The 24,883-nt window shown below is 59.4% G+C and overlaps 1 protein-coding gene across 1 annotated transcript; it reads left to right on the top strand.

Moving 5' to 3' along the window:
• Window positions 1-217: 217 nt before the first annotated feature.
• On the top strand, window positions 218-23,753 carry ARAP3 (ArfGAP with RhoGAP domain, ankyrin repeat and PH domain 3). Its single transcript, XM_047778902.1, is given in 34 exon segments — window positions 218-281; window positions 1,897-2,437; window positions 2,554-2,570; window positions 2,573-2,614; window positions 2,711-2,822; window positions 6,452-6,652; window positions 6,792-6,861; window positions 7,100-7,220; window positions 7,328-7,512; window positions 7,592-7,698; window positions 7,930-8,129; window positions 8,220-8,305; window positions 8,453-8,635; window positions 8,794-8,929; window positions 9,759-9,875; window positions 10,268-10,415; window positions 10,510-10,612; window positions 12,663-12,882; window positions 13,574-13,637; window positions 13,881-14,044; window positions 16,647-16,859; window positions 17,106-17,211; window positions 18,145-18,292; window positions 18,606-18,674; window positions 19,611-19,685; window positions 19,780-19,894; window positions 20,744-20,872; window positions 20,963-21,096; window positions 21,312-21,394; window positions 21,490-21,525; window positions 21,661-21,724; window positions 21,825-21,962; window positions 22,161-22,199; window positions 22,704-23,753. Coding segments are annotated over 33 exon segments (4,635 nt in total). The 5' UTR covers window positions 218-281; window positions 1,897-1,913; the 3' UTR covers window positions 23,190-23,753.
• The last annotated feature ends 1,130 nt before the right edge of the window (window positions 23,754-24,883 follow it).

The raw sequence follows: 24,883 nt of genomic DNA, 5'->3' as shown, positions 1-24,883 counted from the left end.
GGCTAAGGCTGTCACGGCCTCCAGCCCTGTTCTGGTCCCCCCCTTTCTTGGCCCCTAAAGGGGCCGAGCTGGCCGAGCTGGGAGATAAGCGCCGCGGTTGGGTAAGGAGCCCAAACCTGCTCGAGGCCGCCGCTTGCACAAGGAGCGGCCGGGGCCCCGCGGAGGGAACCGACGAGCGGGACGGGGCGGGGCCCGGCGGGGGAGGGCGGGGCCGGCGCGGCGGGACCGGAGCCTCGGACGGCGCGGCGGCACCGAGGAGCGGACGGCGGGCGCCTGGTGAGGTGAGGACCCCCGCGGGCCCCTGCCTCGCAGACTCCTCCCCATCACCTCCTCGAGGGCCCTCGTGGGCTCCCCGGGCCCTCGCGCGCCGGCGGCCCTGCCCTCCCGCCCCCCCCGCCCCGGCCTCCCCCCCCCGCGCCGCCCGCCGCCCGCCGCCCCTCCTCCGCTTGCGGCCCCTGCCCCCTCCCTCCTTGCCCCCTCCCTCGTCGCAGCCCCCGCAGCCCCGGCCCCCGGCCCCCCCGCACTCCTGCCCCGCGCACCTCCTGGTTCCCAGTCCCGTGCCCTCGGGTCGCGCCTGAGTCACCGGGAAACGGGGCTCTGAGTCAGGGCCGGAGGTACAGCACTAGCTTGGGGAGGGGGCTCCGGCTGCAGAGAGGCCAGAGCTGCCTCTGAGGCCAGAGGGAGCCCTAGTCGGGACCCCGCAGGAGACAAACAGGGAGAGAGCCGTAGGGGCAGAGGCAGCGACGCAGGTCCGAGAGCAGATCGATTCCAATTGGAGACTGAGGCAAGAGGCTTATTGACAGAGAAGGAGGAGAGAGACAAAGATGGGTCAGAGGTAGAGAGGGAGTTGGGCAGAGACAGGCAGGGCGTAGAGGGGAGACCCAGGGAGACCCAGTCCAGGTAGGTCTCCCTACAGACCAGGGTCTGGGTCAGGCTGGCCGAATGGGACAGAGCCTCAGAGACCCGGGTCCCAAGGCACACGAGGGGCAAAGGAAAGCTCCGCAAAGGAGGCGTGGAGGAAGCAGAGGTAGGGATGTCATTTCACACCGCTGGGTCCCCACAGGGTGGGCGCGCCTGTGCACATACACGTGTGGGAACAGCGTGCGGCAGGTGGGTGCGCAGTGGGGACCCCGGGGGACCCAGGCGTCCCGTCCCTCTGGTCCCGCTCTGGCCCAGCTCTCCGCCCCATCCTCACTCCCCAAGTGGCCTCTGCCCAGATGTTGGTACTGCTCAGGGCCCTCTGGGCAGCCTGACCAAGGCAGGCAGGATGTGGGGGCGGCCCTGGCTGGAGGGACAGGAAGGAAGTCTGAGCGGAGACAATAGGTGGAAGGGGAGGAGGAGCTGGGAGCCCCAGGGATTCGGATGATGGCCTGAGGACGGCCTGAGGACGATGGCCGGAGCCTGGGCCTGGGCTCTGGAAACCAGCGGGAGTGGGACCTGCATCCCCCTCTCCTCTCGTGCCACAGCTGCCCCTGTCCCCACTTCATGCCACAGCGGGATCCGGCCACTTCATGGGCGCCTCCTGCCCACGGCCTCTCTCACCCTGGCCCCTGCAGAGCCCGCGTCTTGTCCCAGGCGTACCTAGCTGAGGGGAGCAATGCGGAGGCAGGGCTCTGCCCCAGACCCGGAGTGGCGGGGCTGGGGGCTCAGCACCACCGCCCACTGGCCTCTCCCTTCCCTGTGCCTTAGTTTCTTCATCTGCCACTGAAGGGATTCGCCTCCGATGAGAAGGCCCTTTCTGACGTTCTGGGCTGGCTCTGTCTCCAGATCACAGCCCTCTGGTGCTTTTTCTTTGAAGGCAGGCTGGGTCTGGTGCCCCCTGTCCAGGCCTCAGACTCTGGGGCAGGGAGGGGGAATCGCAGCCTGAGCCCTCCCTTCACCTGCCCCTCCCCCCAGCAATGGCCTGAGCCCCCATGGCTGCCCCTCAGGACCTGGACATCGCTGTGTGGCTGGCCGCGGTGCACCTGGAGCAGTATGCAGACGCGTTCCGGCGGCAAGGCCTGGCTACAGCGGGTGCAGCCCGGGGCCTGGGCCACGAGGAGCTGAGGCAGTTGGGCATCAGCGCCACAGGGCACCGGAAGCGCATTCTGCGCCTGCTGCAGGCAGGCGCTGCAGAGGGCTCCCCAGATCCCCGGCCGGACAGTGCCATGGAGCCATCACCCAGCCCAGCCCCCCAAGCCCAGCCCGCCAAGCCTGTGCCTAAGCCCAGGACGGTATTCGGTGGGCTCAGTGGCTCCACCCCCACCCAGAGGCCTGGGCTGACTTCGGCCCTCTGGAGGCCAGAAGCAGCCGGGAGCCCAGAGTCCAGCCCGAAGTCCCCCTCTGTCCCTGCGTTCTCCGCTGAGCAGCCTTCGGCCTTGACCACCGTGGAGATGATGCCCAATGCCATCTACTTTGGCCTGGACCTGAGAGGCGGGGCACAGGCGGCTCAGGACACGTGAGTGAGACTGGTTTCCTGGGGATCTGGCGCTGGGCAGGGGCAAGAAGGAGCAGGGCCTGGGGGCTTGTCCTTCCTTCTCTCTCCCTTAGTGACCCCCGGACTGTTCCCCTTAGGGCTCCAGACAGCGCCCAGGCAGCTGCCCCTCCCCTGCCCTCAGGCCCGCAACAGGCACAGGTAGGTGGGCGATCAGGGGTTGGGGAAAGGGGGCGGAGTCCTTCAGGGTCTCTGACCCCACCGGCCTCTGCCCCGTCTCCCCCTGTCTCTGGCCAGTGCACATCATGGACCCTGGCTGCCTGTACTATGGTGTCCAGCCTGTGGGGGTCCCAGGGGTCCCCGACAGAAGAGAAGGCAGAGGTGTCTGTCAGGAAAGGGCTGAACACAGGTGAGTGGTCTGAAGGGGACAATAGCAGGAAGGGGGGAAGCGGGAGGAGTCACTGAGCCTGTGGTAGCCACGTATCCTGTTATTTGCCAAATATTCATTGAGTGCCCACTGTGCCAGCTGGGTTCTCAAGACATAGGATGATTGTGCAGACCTTGTCCCCACCTCAGGCAGCTTGTGGCTCAGTGGGGCAGCAGGACGTAAAGCAAGTGGCCAAAGAAATGGACATATAATTTAAGACAGGGAGAAGTGCTTTGCGTTCTTTCACTTAACAGTCATTATTGAGCACTTACCGATTGCCAGGTATTGGTGTAGATACTCGGGATAGATCAGAAATCCCTGCCCCTGGGGTTCCCATTGTGGCTCAGTGGGTTAAGAACCCAACATAGTGTCCGTGAGGATGTGGGTTCGAGCCCCGGCCACACTCAGTAGGTTAAGGATCTGGCGTTGCCGCAAGCTGTGGCGTAGATCACAGATGTGGCTTGGATCTGGTGCTGCTGTGGCTGTGGTGTAGGCCGGCAGCTGCAGCTCTGATTTGACCCCTAGCCTGGGAACCTCCATATGCCACAGGTGTGATCCTAAAAAGAAAGGAGGAAGGAAGGAAGGGAGGGAGGAAGGAAAGCAAGAGAGAGAGAAGAGAAAAGAAAAGAAAAGAAATCCCTGCCCTTGTGGGGAGATACTCAATTAACAATAGATACAACTGGAGTTCCCCCCTGGCTCAGGGGGCTAAGGATCCAGCATTATCATTGCTGTGGCACAGCTTCAATCCCTGGCCTGGGAAATTAAAAAAACAAACAAAAACAAAAACAAAAAACGATGCATATGGTAAATGAATCATGCCATGTGCTAAAAGGTGGTAAGTTCCATGGAAAACACCGAGCAGAGTAAAGAGGGCTGGGGCGGAGGGGCGGAGGGACGGAGGAGCGGGCTGCGGGTTTTCACTGAGAGTGGCCAGAGTGTTAAGAAGATGACATTCAAGCCCAAACTTGCAGGAAATCAGGGAGTTAGCCCTCTTCTAGGAGAGGAGTGTTGCAGGCGGGAAGAGTGGTTGAATAGAGGTGTAAGGAGGCCGTGTGTCCAGGGGGTCCAGAAGCGAGGACTAGGCTGGCAGGGCTGGGGCGGAGTGGGCCAGGGAGGGAGGGGTAGGGGGGATGTCGTCAGAGAGGTAGAAAGGGCAGAAGGGGCCAGTTTGGGGAGGACCTTACAGGGACTTTCGCTTTTAGTCTAAGTGAAATGGGAAGCCAGCCATCAGATGGGTGTTGACTTGGCATTTTAAGGATCTGTCTAGTTGCTGAGTCAGGACTGGTCTGTAGTGGGCAGGAGCAGAAGCAGAGAGACCAGCAGGTGGTGGAGCTGGGACGGTTCAGGCTAGGGGCGAGGCAGTGGAGAGGACAAGGAGCGGTTGGATTTGGCTTGTATTTTGAAGGCAGCCGCTCCTGGCGAACTGAGGTGTGAGAGAGACGAGCAGGCGAGGGTGGCTTCAGGGCGTTCAGTCTGAGCTGCGCTGTCTGCTGTGGTGGCCGGTAACCACGTGTGACTGCCGAATGCATGAAATGTGGCTAGTCTGGTGTGAGATGCGCCGTAACTAAAAGAGCCAGTCTCAAAGGCAGGTCAGCAGCACTGCTCGGAGCCGCTGAACGTTCCTAGGGCTGCCACGCGCTGAGACGGGCGAGACTCTGGGTAAAGCGGGGGAGCTGGGGGCGGCTTAGGAGTCACGTTTTGTATGTGTTGAATCGGAGGTGTGTATTGAACACCCACGAAGAGGGGGCAAATAGGCCGCTGGCTATTCGAGTCTGGGCTCTGGGGGAGAGGCCTGGCCTGCAATCCAGAGGTATGGCCTGTCTGCGTTGGGGGGCACCTGCAGCTGTGAGAGAGTGCGGGGCACCCACACCCGGGACTCGGCGCCCTCCAGGATCAAGAGCTTTGGGAGAAGAGGAAGAATCAGCAAAGCGGGCAGAAAAGAAACAGTTAGTGAAATAGAAGGAAAATCAGAAGTCGATGCCACAGAAGCCGCATGAGAAAAAAGGGTCGAGGAGGAGGAGGAGGAGGAGGGAGAGGTCAGCTGTGTCGGCGCCGCTGTGAGCCGGGCAGGACGAGCGCTGAGAACTGACCCTGCCGCTGGCAACCTGGCCACCACTGGGGACTTGACAAGCGCGGGCGCCGCGGGCTTGATCGGAGTGGGCTCAGGAGCGGACGGAAGGGGAGGAGGTGGAAATGCGAAGACTGCATTTTTGCGGAGTTTTTCTGCAAAGAAGAGCAGAGGGTCGGCGTGGTTATTGGTAGTGGAGGTGGAGTCGAGAAAGGGGTTTTCAGAGCACGGGGGGCTCCACGTGTTCACAGGTGACGGGGCGGGGGGGTGGGGGGAGAAGCAGCCGGCGGGGGAGAGCAAGGGAGAAAGTCAGCGGTGATAGCCTGGGGCAGGTGAGAGGACCCGGACCGGCGGAGTGCCCAGAGGACAGACTGGCTTTAGACAGGGCTGTTTCTCGTAGCACCAGGAGGAAGGCAGTGTGCGCGTGCGTGTGTAGAATCAGGCGGATGATCAGAGTCTGTGGGCATTCTCGTCTGATTGCTTCAGTTTCTCAGTGAAGTGGGAAACTAATGGGGGAGAGGAGACGTTCTCAATCTGGGCTGCACCCCAGCCTGGGGGACTTTTAAAATGACATATGCCTGGGCCGTGTTCCCAGAGATTCGAACAGAAGTGTCTGGTGTGAGGGTCGTATATGGATATTTTTAAGTTTCCCAAGTGACTTTGTGCAGCTCAGGTAAAGAACCACTGGGAAGTGTTGGGGAATAATAGAGGACTTTCTGAGCAGATAGAGCTGAAAGATGAGAAGCAGCAGCCCAGGGAAGTGTGTTCCAAGCAGAGGGAACAGCATGTGCAAAGGCTCTGAACTAGGAGAGAAAAGGTGACTGGGCCACAGTAAGCGAGGGGGGCGGTAACAGGATGAGGTCAGGGGAGTTGCCACAGTTTTACTGTTCGAGGCCTTGCGGCCCCTGGTCAAGAGTTTGGAGTTGTCCTAAGAGCAGATGGAAAGTCACTGCAGAGTTTCACGCAGGAAGTGAAATGATCTCATTTGCAGTCTTAAAAGAGCTATGTGGTGGAGTTCCTGCTGTGGTGCAGTGGGTTAAGAATCTGACTGCAGTGGCTCAGGTTGCTGCAGAGACGTGGGTTCCATCCCCAGCCTGGTGCAGTGGATGAAAGGATCTGAAGTTGCCACAACTGTAGTGTTGGTGGCAGCTGCAGCTCAAATTCAAGCCCAGAAACTTCCATATGATGCAGGTGCTGCGATTTAAAAAAAAAAAAAAAAAAAGCTGTGTGGAGGTTCAGTGGGAAAATTGAGATTTGGTGGGAGGGTGACAGTAGAAGAGAAGCAGGTGACCAGTTAGGCAGGTGCCATCAACTCGGTGAGAACTGATGGGCGCTTGCTCCAGGGAGAGGAAAGGCAAGACCTTTTCAGAGAAAGAACCAATTAGAGTTATTGACAAGATACAGGGAACTGTGGCAGGAAGCCGTCCACACAGCCTTTCCCCAGATTGTCCACCAAGTGGCCCTAATGGCAGGGGAGAGGGACGGAAATGTTTCAAATGAAAAGTCTAACATGGGCGTGTGTCTCTCTCTCGCCCCCCACCAGGCTCAGCAGGCAGGATCTGGAGGCACGGGAGGACGCGGGCTATGCCAGCCTTGAACTGCCAGGGGCTGCTCCCCTCTCGCTGCCCGCCCTGGACACGGACCCCAGTGATGACCTCATTTCACCCTATGCCAGCTTCTCCTCCACGGCAGACCGCCCCATGCCCCTGCTCAGTGGCTGGCTAGACAAGCTCTCCCCTCAAGGGTGGGGCTGCTGGGAAGGAAAGGGAAGGGGGGCGGGAGGCTGGGGGCGTGGAGGCCAGGTCTCCAGTGTTCCCGGATCCTAGGGGCTCCCCAGGGTGCAGCTTCCAGCACTTAACTGATGGCGCCCCTCCCTTCCCCAGAAACTACGTCTTCCAGAGGCGCTTCGTGCAGTTCAATGGGAGGAGTCTGATGTACTTTGGCAGCGATAAGGTGGGTCCTGGAGATGCTCCTTGGGGCCTGGGGCGAGGGAGGGGGAGGAGGGCTGAGCGAGGCTCAGGATTGGAAGGCCGCTCCCGCCACGGTGGGAGGTAGGCACGGCCTGACTGATGCCAGCAGCTAAAGGCGCTAGGTTAGCAGCCATACCCCACTGCCTGTGGAATGAGTGCTGAGCTCATTAAAAGTTGGCACTGAGTCCCTGTCCCCATGGGTCGATGGGCTGTCTCTCCAGGACCCCTTCCCCAAGGGTGTGATCCCTCTGACTGCCATCGAGATGACCCGCAGCAGCAAGGACAACAAGTTCCAGGTCATCACCGGCCAGAGGGTGTTTGTGTTCCGCACAGAGAGTGAGGGTAAGGGCCAGAGCCCCCCAGTGCGCCCCCCACCCTGGTCAGGGCAGGCTGGGGAGGCCGAGTGAGCACACAGCCCACTGACCAACCGGCTTCCCGTCCCCGGCCAGCTCAGCGGGACACATGGTGCTCCACGCTGCAGTCCTGCCTGAAGGAGCAGCGCCTCCTGGGCCACCCCCGGTCCCCACAGCCACCCCGACCGCTCCGCACGGGCATGCTGGAGCTGCGGGGACACAAGGCCAAGGTGTTTGCTGCGCTGAGCCCCGGAGAACTGGCGCTGTACAAGAGCGAGCAGGTGAGGAGGGCCGGGCCGGGGCCCTGGGGCCTGGTGCTGCCCCTTCGGGCCTCACTGTGCCTGCCCTCGGCCCCACCAGGCCTTCTCTCTGGGCATCGGGATCTGCTTCATTGAACTGCAAGGCTGCAGCGTCCGGGAGACCAAGAGCCGCAGCTTCGACCTGCTCACGCCGCATCGCTGCTTCAGGTGGGGCCCAGACGGACAGGCGCAGGCTAGGGGCGAGACTTTTGAGGGGCGCCCAGGGGTCCAATGTCAGCGGGTGTGAACTGCCAAGAGCCCAGTGAACAGGGTCAGGGATGTCAGGAGGGTCTGGGCTGGTCCCCGTGTGGCCGGTGGCGGTTCCCGGAGGAATGGCCGGGGGATGGGCCAGGTAAGGGGGGGCATCCTTGCCCACGGACTGGCTGTCCCCTCCCCCAGCTTCACAGCCGAGTCTGGGGGCGCTCGGCAGAGCTGGGCGGCCGCTCTGCAGGAAGCAGTAACCGAGACCCTGTCTGACTACGAGGTGGCTGAGAAGATCTGGTCCAATCGTGCCAACCGGCACTGTGCCGACTGCGGGGCCTCGCGCCCCGACTGGGCCGCTGTCAACCTGGGCGTGGTCATCTGCAAGCAGTGCGCGGGTGAGCCTGGGGCCGTCGGCCGCCACGGGCAGAGGGAGGGTGTCGGAGGCAGGAGGGCTCAGGGCACCCTTGGCCTTCGCACCCTAACAGGTCAGCACCGGGCCCTGGGGTCCGGGATCTCCAAGGTGCAGAGCCTGAAGCTGGACACGAGCGTCTGGAGCAATGAGATAGTGCAGGTGAGGGGGCAGAAGGGGGAGGAGGTGGGGGAAGGGGAACGGGAGCAGAGCCAGAAGAAGCCCTTGGGTCCAGCCTGGGGACGGGATTGGAATGTCAGGGGACTCTTGAGTTCCTGTCACTTGCCTCTGCCCCTTGACACCCTACAGTTGTTCATTGTCCTGGGCAATGATCGTGCCAACCGCTTCTGGGCAGGGGCACTGCCCGCAGGTGAGGGGCTGCATCCAGATAGCACCCCCGGCTCCCGGGGAGAGTTCATCTCCCGGAAGTACCGGCTTGGGCTCTTCCGGAAGCCCCACCCCCAGCACCCCGATCACAGCCAGCTTCTGCAGGTAGGAGGGAAGGGGGGCGGCGAGCAGGGATTGGGGCGAGCCGTCTCTGCGTTGAAAGGCCCAGACTTGGAGGGAGGGCAGGTGCGGTGACAGGAAGACTGTCCGCAGGGCTCTCTGGTTGGGTCTCGCGGTTGACAGAGGCGCTTCTCCCCCTGCAGGCGCTGTGTGCAGCCGTGGCAGGACCCAATCTGCTAAAGAACATGACCCAGCTCCTCTGCGTCGAGGCTTTTGAGGGAGAGGAGTCCTGGTCCCCCTCAGCCCTCGACGGCAGCTTCCCTGGTGTCCTGTCCTCAGGTCTCCTGTGCCCACAAGAGTTCCCCGCCCCTGTCTGTGCCTTGGTTCTGCTGGGGGCCCCAATTACCCCTCAGCCAGCCCATCACAGTGGCCCAAACTGGGAAGTCTCCCAGCTGCCCACGTCCTCTGGATCCTCTTTTTGGCTGTTATGAAATGACCAGGGATGACCACTGCCTGGAGTGGATCTGGATACTCGAGGTGTTGGTGCTGGTCTACCCCTGACAGGGTCAACCCACAGGCCAGGTGTCGCCTCCCTGGGGGAGTCTGACCACAGAAATGGTCACCTTAAAGAGGCTGGTGTCAGAGTTCCCGTTGTGGCTCAGCACTTTAAGAACCTGACACAGTGTCCATGAGGATGTGGGTTCGATCCTTGGCCTCGCTCAGCAGGTTAAGGCTCTGGTATTGCCATGAGCTGCGGAGTAGATCGCAGGTGTGGCTCAGATCCCGCATTGCTGTGACTGTGGTGTAGGCCAGCAGCTCCAGCTCGGATTCAACCCTTAGCCTAGAAACTTCCACATGCTGAATGTGGGACCATAAAAAGAAAAAAAAAAAAAAAAAGGCTGGTCTCCACTGGTCAAGCCAAAGAAGGGCCCGAGACACTTAGAGGATGACCGGTGTTCTGAGTCTCCACCCAGAGCTGACTGGTTGGCCTAGAAACCTCATCACTTCCTGGTGCCTCTTTTCTAATCGGGTGTCCAGCCGCCCTGGGCTCTGCATGGCCTTGCTGCCTTTGGAGTTGGGTTCCACTGTCTTCTCTGAGTCAACCCTTCCCAGAGGGGGTCAGGCCACCCCACTGCCCTGGCCTGACCGCTTCTCCTGTCCTTTGCAGACCCCTCCCCTGGCGTGTACAATGAGGTGGTCGTGCCTGCCACCTACAGCAGCTTCCTGTACTGCGGTCCCATCAGCAATAAAGCTGGCCCCCCACCCCCTCGCAGGGGACGGGACGGTGAGAGGGGAGCCCGGGGGTGGGAGGAGCCGGGCGGAGAGCGGGATGAGTGGGAGGGACGGGGAGGACAGGACTGGAGGGGAAGGGGGGGCCTTGCCCTGGGCGGGGCCGGGTGCTGGGGACACAGGCCAAGAGGCTGTGCTTTGCGGTCGGACTGTGGGCGTCAAATCCCAGCCCTGCTGCTTTCTCCCAGCTGCTCAACCTCTGAGCCTCACTTTGCCCATCTGCAAAGCAGGAGCGCATAGAGAACCCCCCTCTTAGGGCTGTCTGAAGAGCACGAGTCATACGTGGGCGGAGGGCTCAGCCTCGAGTCACTGTCACTGTCTGGTACACGGAGTTCTGACAGTGGAACCCGAGCTCTGCCGCCTGCTGACCGCCGCTTCCCCTCGCAGCTCCCCCCCGACTGTGGTGCGTGCTGGGTGCAGCGCTGGAGATGTTTGTCTCAGAAAGCAGCCCTGAACCCCTCAGCCTCATCCAGCCCCAGGATGTCGTATGTCTGGGTGTGAGCCCTCCACCCACGGACCCAGGTGACCTCGACAGGTAAGGCCCTCGTGTTCCCCGAAGCCCCCTTCCTGAGCCGGAGCCGCCAGCCCGATGTTCACCTGCTCTCCCGTCCCGCGCCTCGTGTCTCCAGGTTCCCCTTTGCCTTTGAGCTCATCCTCACGGGCGGGAGGATCCAGCATTTTGGTACCGATGGAGCCGACAGTCTGGAGGCCTGGACCAGTGCCGTGGGCAAGGTGAGCACGGTCTCCCGGTCCCCACCTGCCCCATCCTGTCCTCTCCTATTCCTGCAGCCACTGCCACCCCTTCCACTCAGAGCTAAGGTTCACCGAGCGCTCGTTCTGTGCCAGGCCCTGGGTTAAACGCTGTCCACGCGATATCTCATTTAATTTTTACAACAGCCCTCAGAGGTCAGGATTATTAATATTTCACACCAAAAGAAACTGAGTCTCAAAGGGTGTGAAGTCACTTGGTCAAGGCCACAGAGCTAGGAGGCAGGAGAACCCAGGACAAAAATCAGGCCTCTGTCTCTAACTAAGCTCACAGGCCAAACCTCACTGTGCTGGGCCTCCTCCCACAGAGAGGCTGCCTCTGACTCCGACTCCCTTCCCTCAGCCCCTAGTTCTCCAAGTCCAAGGGCAAAGCCGCCTGCACCTGCCCCAGCCTCTCCATTCCCAGACAAGCCGGTCTCCTTGCACCGTGCACGCCCTGCCTGGCATTAAACGTTCAGGCACTAGATAGAGTTCCCTGGTGGTGCAGAAGTGTAGGGATCTGCTGTTGTCGCTGCAGCGGCCTGGGTCGCTGCCGTGGTTGGGGTTCAGTTCCTGGCCCGGGAATTTCTACAGGCCACATGCGAGGCCAAAAGGAAAAAAAGTTGAGGTGCCAGAGTCAGGTATCCTGGGATTTGAGTCCTCCGGCTCCCAGCCTCTGAGCCCCTCCATGTGAGCAGAGTGGGTGTAAAAGCCCCACTTCCGAAGGCTGAGGATCAAGGGACACGCGAGGCCCACACTGCCTGGCACGCGGCGAGCCCTCCGCCTGTGGTGCAGATGGCGACAATGACGACGGTGTCTGCCGTCCCTAAACAGCGTTTCCGCCAGCCCTGCTCCACCTTCGCCTCACCACCCTGGCGCCCTCCCGACAGCTTCGTGGAGGGTTGTATGCTCGGGAGCCTGCAGTTCCTCCTTAACCCCTTGCGGCTGACCTCTTCTGAACTGCTGCCCTGCAGGTGGCCGGTGACTTCCCTTTGCTCAAGTCCAAGGCCTTCCCTTTAGCCTCGCCAGGTAGCCTCTGCGTCTGACACTCAGGAGGAAACGCTCCATGGATCTGGCTTCTGACCCCCTCTCCTGGTTTGCCCGTAACTCTTCACACCGAGACACTGTCCCATGTCCTGTAAGGGCTGTCCCCTGGTCCTCCCAGCCAGGTCCAGGTCACCTCTTATTATCCACCTGCTAAAAATCCCCTTTAAGGTAGTGTGGGCTGCAGACTGGGACTCCATCCTGGCCCAGGGACTCCGTTAGGGCCCGAGACCGGGCTGAGAGCCAGCATTTAGAACCTTTCATAGCAGCTTGACAGAGGGATTTTATGTGTGGCATCTAATTTTTTAAATTGGGGGCTTCTCTTTTGTGTCTTTCTTTTTTCGTTTCATTTTCCTAGGAATTCATTTTGCTGTGGTGGGGTTTTCGTTGTTGTCGTTTTGGCTGTACCCTCAGCACGTGGAAGTTCCCAGGCCCGGGGTCAAACTCACGCCACAGCAGTGACAATGCTGTGTCCTTCACTGCTAAGCCACCAGGGCATTCCCGTTTTTTGTTGTTTTTTAATGAAAGTTTCATTAGTGATCAGAAACTAGGAAAAAAACAGCTCCCCGCTCCTTCTGCCGAGTCCTGCTCGAGGTAGCTTGAGAAGTGCTGCTCCGAGGGTCATCTCGAATGATCCTTGCTAAGAAGCCCTTCAAATAGCCTGCACGCCCCCGGAGCGGAGGACTTCCCGGGCAGCGTGCCTCTAGCCTGTGGCTGCTCGTTTTGTCTTACCGCTGCATCCCGCTTAGGGGCCTGGGCTGCCTGCCGCACGGGCGCTGCTCTGCTGGCCGGAGCACAGTGACCGAATGGCCTTACTTTCCTCTCTCCATCCATCCGTCTCCTTCTCTGGTCTTTCCTTCGCTCTCCCCCATCCCTTTTCACTCCCCTGTTCCCTCTGGTGGCTCGGCATGGCTTTCTCTGCCTTTCCCGGTCCCCCCCTTACTTCTCTCCCTGCCCCCCTCTCTCCCCACATCCCTCTCCTGCTTCACAGTGGTTCTCGCCGCTGAGCTGTCACCAGCTGTTGGGCCCTGGGCTGCTGCGGCTGGGCCGTCTGTGGCTGCGGTCCCCTTCCCATACCGCCCTGGCCCCTGGCCTCTGGCTGGCTGGCTTTGGACTTCTGCGTGGAGACCACCTCTTCCTGTGTCCAGCACCAGGCCCCGGCCCCCCGGCCCCCGAAGACATGGTGCATCTGCGGCGGCTCCAGGAGATCAGTGAGCAGGGCCAGGGACGGGGTGAAGGGTGGCCATGGCGGGGTCGTGGACCTTCCTCTCGAGGCTCCCTGTGGAAGACAGCAAGAACAGGGGATTCAGGCACAGTTTCTGGAGTCCCATGGCCCAGATTTAGAATCCACCTCCATCACCTCCTGCCTGTGTGACCTTGGACAAATTACTTAACCCCTCTGTGCCTTTGTTGCCTCATCTTCCCAAGAGGCACAATGATCGTGTTGTAACACGTTTCAGAAAAGGGGGTGCGTGTCGGACATTTATCACAGAGCCTGGCAGGAGGCATCTCATAAGTAATAAATATTACGTGTCATGAATGTCATTGTCATCATCATTTGGAACCACTTGCTGGTTGGGGACAGGGAGAGGGGCCTTGGAACTCTCATTTCCCCCTAAAAGAGGAACACTGTAGGATAACGTTTTAAGGTTTTGGTGACGGGAAACTTGACTTCAAGCTCAGCTTTGCCATTTTATAGCAGGCGATCTGAGGCAAGGCACTTAACCTCTCTGAGCTTACGTGTCACCTCTTAAACGGAGACGGCAGTACGTAAGGCACAGGATCTAATGTAGTGTTGTTTGCAAGGCTCCTAGCGTGGACCCTGCACACCTAGACACCTGCTAACCACCCGTCACTGTGCTGCCGGCGATAATGATTAACGTCCCGCCATTCTCCTCCCAGGTGTGGTCTCAGCAGCTGACACTCCAGAGAAGAAAGAGCATCTGGTTCTGGTGGAGACTGGAAGGTAAGTCTTGCCCCTACATTTGACCCCGGGCCCCTCTATCTAGAGCACAGCCCGCACCCTCCACCCTGGCCTGCTGGACCACTGCTCACTTCCTCAAAGTCACTTCCCTCTTCCCGGGGGGCCCTGTGCGGGTTGGGTGTTGCTGCCCCCTGCTGGCGACTCTGGGAAGTGTGGTCCTTGCGCTTCAGGGCCTCTTGGAGGACGCCCCTGGCGCGGCTCTGACACAGGTCTTTCGGGTCTCAGGACCCTGTATCTGCAGGCAGAGGGCCGACTAGACTTCTCCGCATGGAGCGCAGCCATTGGCGGGGCAGCCGGTGGCGGAGGCACGGGGCTGCAGGAGCAGCAGATGAGCCGGGGCGACATCCCCATCATCGTGGACGCCTGCATCAGCTTTGTCACTCAGCACGGTGCGTGGGTACTGGCTGACTCCGAGCCGGTGGAGGCTGGGGAACGTGGGCGTATGACCCTTGGCAGGCTGCTCTGCCTTGCTGAGCCTCACTTTCCTCATCTTTAAAATGGGGCTCCTCACAGTCTCATTTCCCAGGACAGTTGCGAGAGTGGGATAGGATACAAAAACCGTTTTGCTTGGGACCTGCAGGTACTAGGTGTTCTAAGGCAGCTGTTACTGGAGTGTGGGCATGGCAGGAGGGTGGCCCTGGCAGGTGACTGGAGATGCAGAGCCATGGAGAACAGAGGGGGCAGGCGCCAGGCCAGGGCCAAGCTGGGCAGCACAGTCCCCGAGGGTCTGTCTGAGCAGCCGTATTCTGGGTGGGAGCTTTTCCAGGCCTACAGGGTCAGCTATGCAGGGGGTTTCCAGAATTCTTTGTAAGTTTTTGGCCTCTGCTTTAGCCTCTTTCCCAAGTAAGGACCAAATGGAATCTTGTTTCCCACAAACCCTCTTTAAAAGGCTGGAATCCTGGGGAAGAAAATTCACAGAAAACTGGGGAGGACGGTAAAGGGGAAAAAAAGGCACATCCACGCACCTGCAAGGAGTTGTGCTTGCCCCGTGAACAGTGGATCGCCTGTGGCTCGTGACCTTCTCCAGGCCTTGGCAGTAGCCTGGTGCCCTGCCAGCCCCTGCCCCCTGCCCATTCTCCCCGCATCCATGGGAGCAGCCAAGTCAGAGCTCAGGGAGAAAGCCCGGAGAAAGGGTGGGTGTCGGTCCCGCTCTGCCACGGTGCCTGCGCCGCCACTCTGCATCCAGCACCTGTTTACAGAGCTGCTCCCCTGAACGAGGAAGGTTCTGCGAAGCTCAGAGCTGGCGGAGACGGGTAATAAAGGGAACGAATGCAGTCCGTTCTCGTTATTCACAGTGGTTACATTCTATAAAGTCCCTGAAAAGGCTGGATGTGCGAATGCTGAACCGTCGCCCCAGTGGAAATACAGGGCGAGGTTCCTGGGAAACGCTGGACATATTTTTATCAACTGGTCGATACATAACCTTGTTTCGAGTGTGTTTCTGTTTAATGACGCTTTATTTTTTTAGGGCCACACCTGTGGCATATGGAGGTTCCCAGGCGAGGGGAGAATCAGCTGTAGCCGCCGGCCTGCACCACAGCCACAGCCATGCCAGATCCGAGCCACATCTGCAACCTACACCATAGCTCACGGTAATGCCAGATCCTTAACCCACTGAGTGAGGCCGGGGATCGAACCCTCGTCCTCATGGATATCGTCGGGTTCTTCATCCACTGAGCTGCAGTAGGAACTCCAGAGACCCTTTATTTTTTAAGCTTCCCTCTTTAAAAGTTTTTTATTTTATGATTTTTTTATTGACGTGTAGTTACTGTGTAGCGTTATATAAATTATAGGTGTGCACTCCTGTGTTCCACAGTCTTTAAAGGGCATACTTCCTTTAGAGTGATTATAAAACCCTTACCCTTAGTCCTCGGGTTGTACAGAATATTCTTGCAGCTTATTTTATTCCTAACAATTTATACCTCTTATTCTCCTCCCCATTCTGCTGCTCTCCTGTCCCTCTCCCAGCCCTCCCCCCACTGTATCTGCAGCTGCAGTTTGTTCTTGGTATCTCTGAGTCTGCTTTAAAGACAATTATTTAGTATATATTGTTGATTCGTTAACTTTGGGTTTTGTTTTTTTCTTTTTTTTTTAGGCCGCACCTGCGGCATATGGAAGTTCCCAGGCTAGCGGTCGAATTGGAGCTACAGCCGCCAGCCTACACCACAGCCACAGCAACGCGGGATCCGAGCCGCATCTGAGACCTACACCACAGCTCGTGGCAATGCCGGCTCCTTAACCTACTGAGCAAGGCCAGGGATTGAACCTGCGTCCTCATGGATGCTGGTCAGATTCGTTTCTGCTGAACCACGACGGGAACTCTGATTTGTTGACTTTGAATCCACAGCCAGCAATACCATGACTCATGCCTGAACAAAGCTACTGTGACACACGTATTTTTCCCCATAAGGCACATCACAGCCTCTTGTACTTAGGAACACAGGACAGCACTTGGAGGCAATTTTAAACAGTGAGATCCACCCCCCTCCAAAAAAAAAGAAACACAAAAATGCAAAAAATGTGACTCTAAGTATACCCTGAAAATGACATGTTTACCACGTGAGGCCTTAGCCGGGAACGTGTCCTTCGGTAGCTGCGAGTTCTCCCCACTCTGTCCGCGTTCACGGTGACTGCACGTTTTGATTGGAGGGTTGCAGGTGAATTTTAGCAAGTGGGTGAATTCCTAAAGACAGCCCTGGAATACCGGGGACTGAGTACAGTGTGATTTCGGAGGCTGCTGATTAAGGTGCAAGTCGGTGGCGGGGAGATGGAGGGGCGGGGGCTGCTGTGTGTGGCCGCCTGGCCGGGAAGGGCCTTCCGAAGATGAGGGCTGGCGCAGGGGCCTGAGAAGCAAGACCGCGGAGGCTGAGGTCTGCCTCTCGAACTCTCCTACCCGCGACGGCCACATGCCATGTAGGGGGGTCACAGATGGGGTGCTGGGGGGTGGCGGGGCTTTGGGCGGGGGTGAGCTGAGATGCTGGCCGTTCTCAGGGCTCCGGCTGGAGGGCGTATACCGGAAAGGGGGTGCCCGCGCCCGCAGCCTGCGGCTCCTGGCTGAGTTCCGGCGGGATGCCCGGTCCGTGAAGCTCCGACCAGGGGAGCACTTCGTGGAGGATGTCACCGACACGCTCAAACGCTTCTTTCGAGAGCTCGATGACCCTGTGACCTCCGCACGGTTGTTGCCCCGCTGGAGGGAGGCTGCTGGTACTCCCGGGATCCCTAAGAACTCCTCCCTGGGCACCTAAGGCCCAGCGGGGAACTCCGTCCAGGATCCCCGAGGCTCCCCTCCCCCACACTCCCCCCATCCCACCCCGCGGAAGAGCACCAGGGACGCGGCTCAGGGCAGGGCGGGAAGGAGGCAGAGACTCTCCATCCTGAGTCTGATTCCCTAAAAAGCCCCCCACTCTCCCTTCCCCGATCCTCTCCACCCCTCCCCCATTCCATCCCCAGAGCTGCCCCAGAAGCATCAGCGCCTGGAGAAATACAAAGAAGTGATCGGCTGTCTGCCCCGGGTCAACCGCCGCACACTGGCCACCCTCATTGGGCACCTCTATCGGTCAGTATAGCCAGACCCCCGCAGGCTCTCTCCCTGACCCTGTCACCTCTGCCCAGGCCCCTGCCAACATCCTCACAGCTGCCCCACAGACAGCTGTTAAGTGAAGGTATCACAGCTCGAAGGCTTGCAGGGCGGACTTTGGGGTCAGCCAGACCTAGACTTGCCTGACTCCACCGGCCCAGCGTGTGGCTCTGGATAAGTTAATTGCTCTCTCTGAACCTCCGTTGCCTCCTTTGTAAAAGGAACATGGTACAAGGAATAGCATCCACCTCCTAGGTTTTAGGAGAGCTCCATGAGATTTTCCTTGTAAACGTCTTAACCCAGCACCTGGCAGGTATGCAGCAAGCCTTCAGAAGCGGTGAGCCATCAGTACTGTTTTATTCGGTGTTCCATGCCAGGCCAAGGATTAGATGTCAGAGATGCACAGAAGAATAAGAGGCCAATCTCCCTTGACAGTCTCGTGGGGAGACAGATTTTTAACGGATTCCAGAGGGAGCTCAGCTGTAGGGGACCGATTACACGCTTTCCCAGGGACTGGACAACTGTGGCCTGCAGGCCGCATCCAGCCCACTCTTTGTTACTGGAAGTAAAGTTTTATACATCAGATGCAAAGCCATGTCATGTATTTCCCATGATTCCTCCCACCCTACAAGAGCAGGGGTGCGGAGCTGTGACGGTGTATGGCCTGAACGCCTGAAATATTTACGATCCATCATCTGCCATGAAACATGTGCTGACCCTGCGCATAGGTCTGTCTCTCCCCTAGACCGTGAGCTCCTCGAGGCCAGGATGGTGTCGGATTCACTGCCGTGTGGCGGGTGCTTGACCCAGGGCCTCGCCTACAGCAGGGACTCCACAGACTGCGGGACGAGGGAGGGGTGGACGAACGCGTGAGCGAAGCTGCCTCCCTCATGACCCCACACCCCCCCGCAGGGTGCAGAAGTGTGCGGCTCTCAACCAGATGTGCACGCGGAACCTGGCCCTGCTGTTTGCACCCAGCGTCTTCCAGACGGACGGGCGAGGGGAGCACGAGGTGCGGGTCCTGCAGGAACTCATCGACGGCTACATCTCTGTCTTTGATGTAAGCATGCCTGAGCCCTGACCTATAGTCCCTCTTCGTGGGCTCTGGATCCTGCTCACCCCCAGCAGGGACCCAGCCTTAGCCCTGTGAGGGCCGTGCTGCATCAGGACCCACCTCCCAGAGCCCTGGGCCCCAATCTCCTGTCACCTCCCTTCTAATGTCCCTGCCCCCCTGGTTCTTCGCTCTTCTGGCTTCTGACCCTCGCCCACAGAAGCTGTGGTCTTACACCTCTCTCCCTGCTTCCCTCCTTTCCCGGCCCCCCGCACCCCCACACCCCCCCACGCACACACACCTCTTTGTGGCTCTGCTACAGATCGACCCTGACCAGGTAGCTCAGATTGACTTGGAGGTCAGCCTCATCACCACGTGGAAGGATGTGCAGGTAACGTGTCTTGACTCGAGACTCCTGAGTGGGCAAGGAGGGGACATCAAGATGGGAAGGTGACCTTCTGCTTCTGGACATGGGCCCTCAGCTCTCTGAGAGACCCACGGGAGACCCAGGGAGGGGAGCGCTTTGGGGAGGGGGTTCGGTTTAGGACCTGCTCCATTTATTCCACCATGAGAATTCTTCCTACAAAAGGGTTGCAGAAACACTTCAGTTCCACGTGTAAGAGAGCCAAGGAAGCGTTAGCTGAGTTAGACAAAGAGTGAGAATAATAGCAAATACAGGGAGTTCCCGTTGTGGATCAGCGGTAATGCACCCGACTAGTATCCACGAGGGAGCGGGTTCGGGTTGGATCCCCGGCCCTGCTTCATGGGATAAGGATCTGGCATTGCCTTGAGCTGTGGTATAGGTTGCAGACGCAGCTCAGATCTGGCGTTGCTGTGGCTGTGGCGTAGACTGGTGGCTGCAGGTCCGATTCGACCTCTAGCCTGGGAACGTCCATGTGCCACGAGTGCGGCCCTAAGAAAAAGCAATAAATAGTAAACAAACAAACACATAGAGTAGCAAACAGCTGACTTACAGTCCCCGCACCTGTTATCTCTCTTGAGTATCACATGCCTCCAGCAGGTAGATAGTCCCGTTTTTTCAAATAAGGAAAATGAGGTTTGGAGGGCCGCTTATTCCAGGTCGTACCGTAGCGAGTGTCAGTGCAGGGACTGGGCCAGTCGGAGCCCACCGCCTCACCGCCTAGGGAAGCACCACACACGGACCCGCCGGGCTGGGAGTTTGTGCTCCTTAAAGGGCCTGAGTGGTGACCGGGGTGAGGCCCGGGAGGAGCCTGCTGTGGGGAGCACTCAAGAGGTGGCCCGCAGGCTGCTCTGACCTTGACTCTTTGCACTGTCTGTGTCCTGGTTTCTGTCCCCCCGGCCTCAGCTGTCCCAGGCCGGGGACCTCATCATGGAGGTGTTTATAGAGCAGCAGCTCCCGGACAACTGTGTCACCCTCAAGGTCAGTCCCGCGGGGACAGGAGGGGAGGGGAGAGGATGGAGGGCAGGGCAATGGCCCGACAGGCCTGGGGCCTCTGCTCTTGCCCCGACCCCAGGTGTCCCCGACACTGACCGCCGAGGAGCTGACCAACCAGGTACTGGAGATTCGGGGCACGGCAGCCGGGACAGACTTGTGGGTGACGTTTGAGATTCGGGAGCACGGGGAGCTGGGTGAGTGTGACCGTGCACCCGAGACGGCCGGGTCACCCCGGACACGTGTGAGGGACGGGCCGTGCAGTGGGTCCCGCCCTCTCGGCGGTGCTCTGTGCTCTCCCGGGCTTCCTTTCCACCTCGGAGGCGGCTCCTGTGCCCAGGCTCCGAAGGTTGGGAGGACCCAGGGCTCGATCCTCACCTCCTCCTTTCCCTGTCTACACCCCTGCTTGGATGAGCGCATCCATTCCCATGGCTCTAAGTGCAGGGAATAAGCTGGTCCTCAGATGTTTCTGTCTGGCGCCACCCTCTCCTCTGAGCGCCAGACTCACACTCCCCGCTGCTTACTTGACGTCTCTACTCGCGCATCTCAGAGCACCTCAGATTTAAAACATCTCAGGCCAGGAGGTCCCGCTGTTTGGTTCCTCGGGCACGTCTTTCATCACGCCTGGCGTCTTCTTCCTCCCGTCTCAGGAGGGCTTGCTCCTCTAGTCCTTCGGGCTCCAAGTCTCGCTTTCACACGCCACCTTGGAAAGGATGGGCCTGGTCCCCGGGCTCAGGTGTCCTGCTGCTCCCTCTCCACTTCCTGTCCCCTCAAAGTTAGTGTCCTCTCAAAGTGAATTGCTTTGCCTACTCATCGGTTGACTCTCTGCTCCCTCGCTAGGCCCTGGGCTTCACGGAGGCAGACTGTGTGTTTCAAGCTCCCCACTGTCTGCCCAGGGCAACGCATGCCTGGCACACAGTCAGTGCGCAGCCAGTGTCTCTGGCTGGATGGTGGGACGGACGGATGAATGAGTGTCTGGGGGCTAAAAAGTTGGGGGCTCCAGGCTGTGGATGGATGATCTGGCTGATAGCTACCTCACCCCTTAGAGCGGCCCCTGCACCCCAAGGAGAGAGTCCTAGAGCAGGCCCTACAGTGGTGCCAGCTCCCAGAGCCCTGCTCGGCCTCCTTGCTGCTGAGAAAAGTCTCCCTGGCTCAGGCCGGCTGCCTCTTCACAGGTGAGCCCCCTTCCTCAGCCCTCAGCCCCCTGCCCAGGCCTCACCCAGGGACCCCGCACCCAGCACCCAGCCCTGCCCATCTGTGCCCAGGCATCCGGCGGGAGAGCCCTCGGGTGGGGCTGCTGCGGTGTCGAGAGGAGCCGCCCCGCTTGCTGGGAAACCGCTTCCAGGAGAGGTTCTTTCTGCTGCGAGGCCGCTGCCTGCTGCTGCTCAAGGAGAAGAAGGTGCGGCCCCCCCGCCCCCCCAGGGAGCGCCCAGGGTGCTGGGTGGCCGTGCGGGTGGAGCCGTGCGGGCCCCGGCGCTCCCGCTCCGCAGCCCGTGGTGTTCTCCCCCCTCGCGTGGCTTCGTGGCCCTTGGCCCTCTGTGACCCTTTGACCTCACAAGCCCCAGTGGTCCTCCTCCCACCTCCCAACCGCGCCGACTGCCTTCGTGTTCTCAGAGCTCTAAGCCAGAGCGGGAGTGGCCTCTGGAAGGTGCCAAGGTCTTCCTGGGAATTCGAAAGAAGTTCAAGCCTCCCACCCCGTGAGTTTCTTCCCCAGTCCTCGCTTCCAGAACCTTCCTGCCGGCAGCCCTCTGGCCTTTCCGAGCACCCATCGCTCGTCTCCTTTGCCTCCCAGGTGGGGCTTCACGCTGATTCTGGAGAAGATGCACCTGTGAGTAGCTCCCAGCCTGGCTTCTTCTGTGGCCCAGCCAGGTGCCCTGGCCTTCACCTCCTCGCTTTTTCTGTCCTCCGTCCCTCTAGTTGTGACCCCCTCCCCTCCTGCTGACTCCCCTCTGATCACCCTCAGCCAGCTGTCCTGCACGGACGAGGATGAGATGTGGGACTGGACCACAAGCATCCTTAAAGCCCAGGTGAGGGGCAGGAGAGAGCCGAGGGCTGGGTCTGTGGCTCCAGCGCCACCCCTCAGTACCTCCCCTGCCCCCCGGTGCCAACCCCCTACCCTCTCTCCAGTACGATGACCAGCAGCCAGTGGTCTTACGACGCCGTTCCTCCTCTGACCTTGCCCGTCAGAAGTTTGGCACCATGCCTTTGCTGCCCATCCGCGGGGACGACAGTGGGGCCACCCTCCTCTCTGCCAATCAGACCCTGGTGAGGTGCCCCTCTCCTGCCCCAACCCCCTCCGGATCCCTGCCCATGTCCTCGCCACACTGCAGCGGGAGTGGCGTGTCTGCCAGCCTGGTGCCCCCGTCTGCCTTCTCTGTGCCCCATTCTGCACCCCCCCTGCTGCTGCCAGGCCTCACTGTGTCTCCGTGTCTCTCCCTCCCTGCTTCCCCCACCTGTGCCCAGCGGCGACTTCACAACCGGAGGACCCTGTCCATGTTCTTTGTGAGTACGCCGCCTGCTCCAGCCGCGTGCCCGCCACCCTGTGTCCCTCCATGTTGCCTGAGCATGTGCTCTCTGTCCTTGTCCTAAGGCAGGCCATCAGTGAGTGTGTGTGTGTGTGAGAGAGAGAGTGTGTGTGTGTTGGGACCAGAAGGAATGAGGAAACCGAGGGATGATGGGATGCGGTGAGGAAAGGGGGAAGTGGTCACAGGACCTGAGAAACAGGGGGGACGTGGTTAAGTGAATGCGTTTTACAGTCCCACAGACCTGGGTTCAAGCCCCAGCTCTACCGTTAACTTACTGTGTGATCTTGGGTAACTTACTTAACTCCTCTGTACCTGAGCTCACTCACCTGCAGTGTAACCATCATACAGGGTTGTTTTGATACCATACACACAAAGCATTTTGCAGCATCTGGTCAAAAGGAAGCGCTCAATAAATGTTAGCGATTGATAACCTGGGAACTCTAACTCTATGCCTGCCTCCGGCGGCCCCGTTCCCATCCAGCCGATGAAGTCATCCCAGGGCTCTGTGGAGGAGCAAGAGGAGCTGGAGGAGCCTGTGTACGAGGAGCCAGTGTACGAGGAAGTGGGGGCCTTCCCCGAGCTGACCGAGGACCCCTTCGCCTCCTTCTCCACCAGGCGGGAACAGACAGCCAAGCCAGAGACCCCCCTGGCCAGCCAGCGGTCCTTTGATCAACCCTTTCTGCCCAAGGCAGGCCCCCTGGGCTGGGAGGAGAGGCGGCCTGAGCCCCCCCCAGGCCCCCCTTCAAAGAGCAGCCCCCAGGCACAGGGGTCCCTGGAGGAGCAGCTGCTCCAGGAGCTCAACAGCCTCATCCTGAGGAAGGGAGAAGCCACCGTAGGCCTGGGTAACCCCTCCCAGCCCTCCAGCCCCCAGCCCCCGAGCCCCAGTGGCCTTGCCACACAGACGCCTGGCTTCTCCACCCCAGCTCCCTGCACTTCCAGTCCACCCCCCGGCCAGCCCCTCACATGACTCCGACCAGCAGTCGGAGGGGTTAGGTAACCAAGGACCCGGGCTCTCCCCGTGGCAGACGCTGCTGGGAGTGTCCTCTGCCCTGGCTGGGAAGACTCTAGAACCCAGCAAGTTGCTGCGCAGGGAGCACAGGGCCAAGGGCCTTCGAGGCTGTGACCTGCTCAGAGAGGGGCAGGTGCTGGCGCCTCTCCAGGCCTCTACTGACGTATCTGTACCCAGAAGTAACTGAAAGAAGGGGAGCCGTAGTGTCGGACTGGCTCTTTCTCAGAGCCGTAAGGCCTACACGGCTCCCTTCGAGAAGAGCAACTCCTGCTTTATATATTTGATATGTAGGGGTTGTAGGAGGGATTTGGTGTTTGAAAAGAATGGTTTTACTGCATTAATGAAAAGAAAAAAGAAAGATTGGAAAGCCAGAGATCTGAATGATCTCCAGGTTTCTCCTACCCCACCTTCAACACTCAGGACTGCAGGGAAGCCGTAGAGTGGGAGGGTGGCTAGGGTGGAGAACTGGGGCGAAGAGGAGCCAGAGAAGATGGGTCACTGTTAATAAACCTTGGAACCAAAGGCTGCCATTCATTCATTCATTCATTCATCCACCCAACAAGCACATACTGACACCTAACTGGTGCCAGGCATCGGGGGTACAGTGTGAACGGAAGAGCTGGGGTCCATGCTTTCATGGAGCTTCCACTGTCGACGGAGAACACACATAAAGTCAGGGCTGCGAAGAGACTAAACCAAAGTGACATGCTTGTGGAGGTGGTGTGTAGGCCGGGTGGAGGGGAAGGCCTCTACGAAGAGCTGAAACCTAAGGATGAGAAGCCAGGCACAGGCCCGTGGCGTGCTGGCAGAAGGAAGGGAAGGCGGGAGGCATGGGAAGGGCCCTGGCCTACTGGGGGAAGAGCAGGAGGCTGGAGAGGCTGGAGCAGGGTGAGGGGTGGGGGAGCTGAAGGGGAACGATCTCGGGGGCCCAATGATACCTGGCTTGGAGGCCATGTTACAAGCAATTGAGGAGTTTTAAGGAGGAGACTGATGACATCTTAATTTCTTTCTTAAAAAGAGTGATCACTGGCTCTTCCCTGAACCATGAGTTGTAGGGGGGAGAATGGAAGCAAGGAGACCAGATTTCAGACCAGGAAACTGATGATGGGGGGGCTGGACCAGGTTGGTGGGTCTGGAAATTGAGAGAAGTTGATCAATAGCAGACATTTTTGGAGTTCCCATCGTGGCGCAGTGGTTAACAAATCTGACTAGGAACCATGAGGTTGCGGGTTCGGTCCCTGCCCTTGCTCAGTGGGTTAACAATCCGGCGTTGCCGTGAGCTGTAGTGTAGGTTGCAGACGCGGCTCGGATCCTGCGTTGCTGTGGCTCTGGCGTAGGCTGGCAGCTGCAGTTCCTATTAGACCCCTAGCCTAGGAGCAGCCCAAGAAATGGCAAAAAGACAAAAAAAAAATAGACATTTTTTAGGAATAGAATCTATAGGGCTTGCTGACAGGTGGGATGTGGGGGAAGGAGGAAGGGCACCCTGAATCTGGGTTTCCCACCTTCGTAGCTGGATGGAGAGTGGGTGTCATTTAGTGTGTTACGGGGGGAGGTGATAGGAAGGATCAGGTTGAGGGAGTCATTTTTAAAAGTTTGAGGTACCTGGGAGTTCCCGTTGTGGCTCAGTGGTTAATGAATCCGACTAGCAACCA

Source organism: Phacochoerus africanus, chromosome 4, assembly GCF_016906955.1.
Source record: "Phacochoerus africanus isolate WHEZ1 chromosome 4, ROS_Pafr_v1, whole genome shotgun sequence".
Taxonomy (NCBI): Eukaryota; Metazoa; Chordata; class Mammalia; order Artiodactyla; family Suidae; genus Phacochoerus; species Phacochoerus africanus.
The sequence above is the reverse complement of the archived record's forward strand: the minus strand, read 5'-3'. Positions and strand labels throughout refer to the sequence as shown.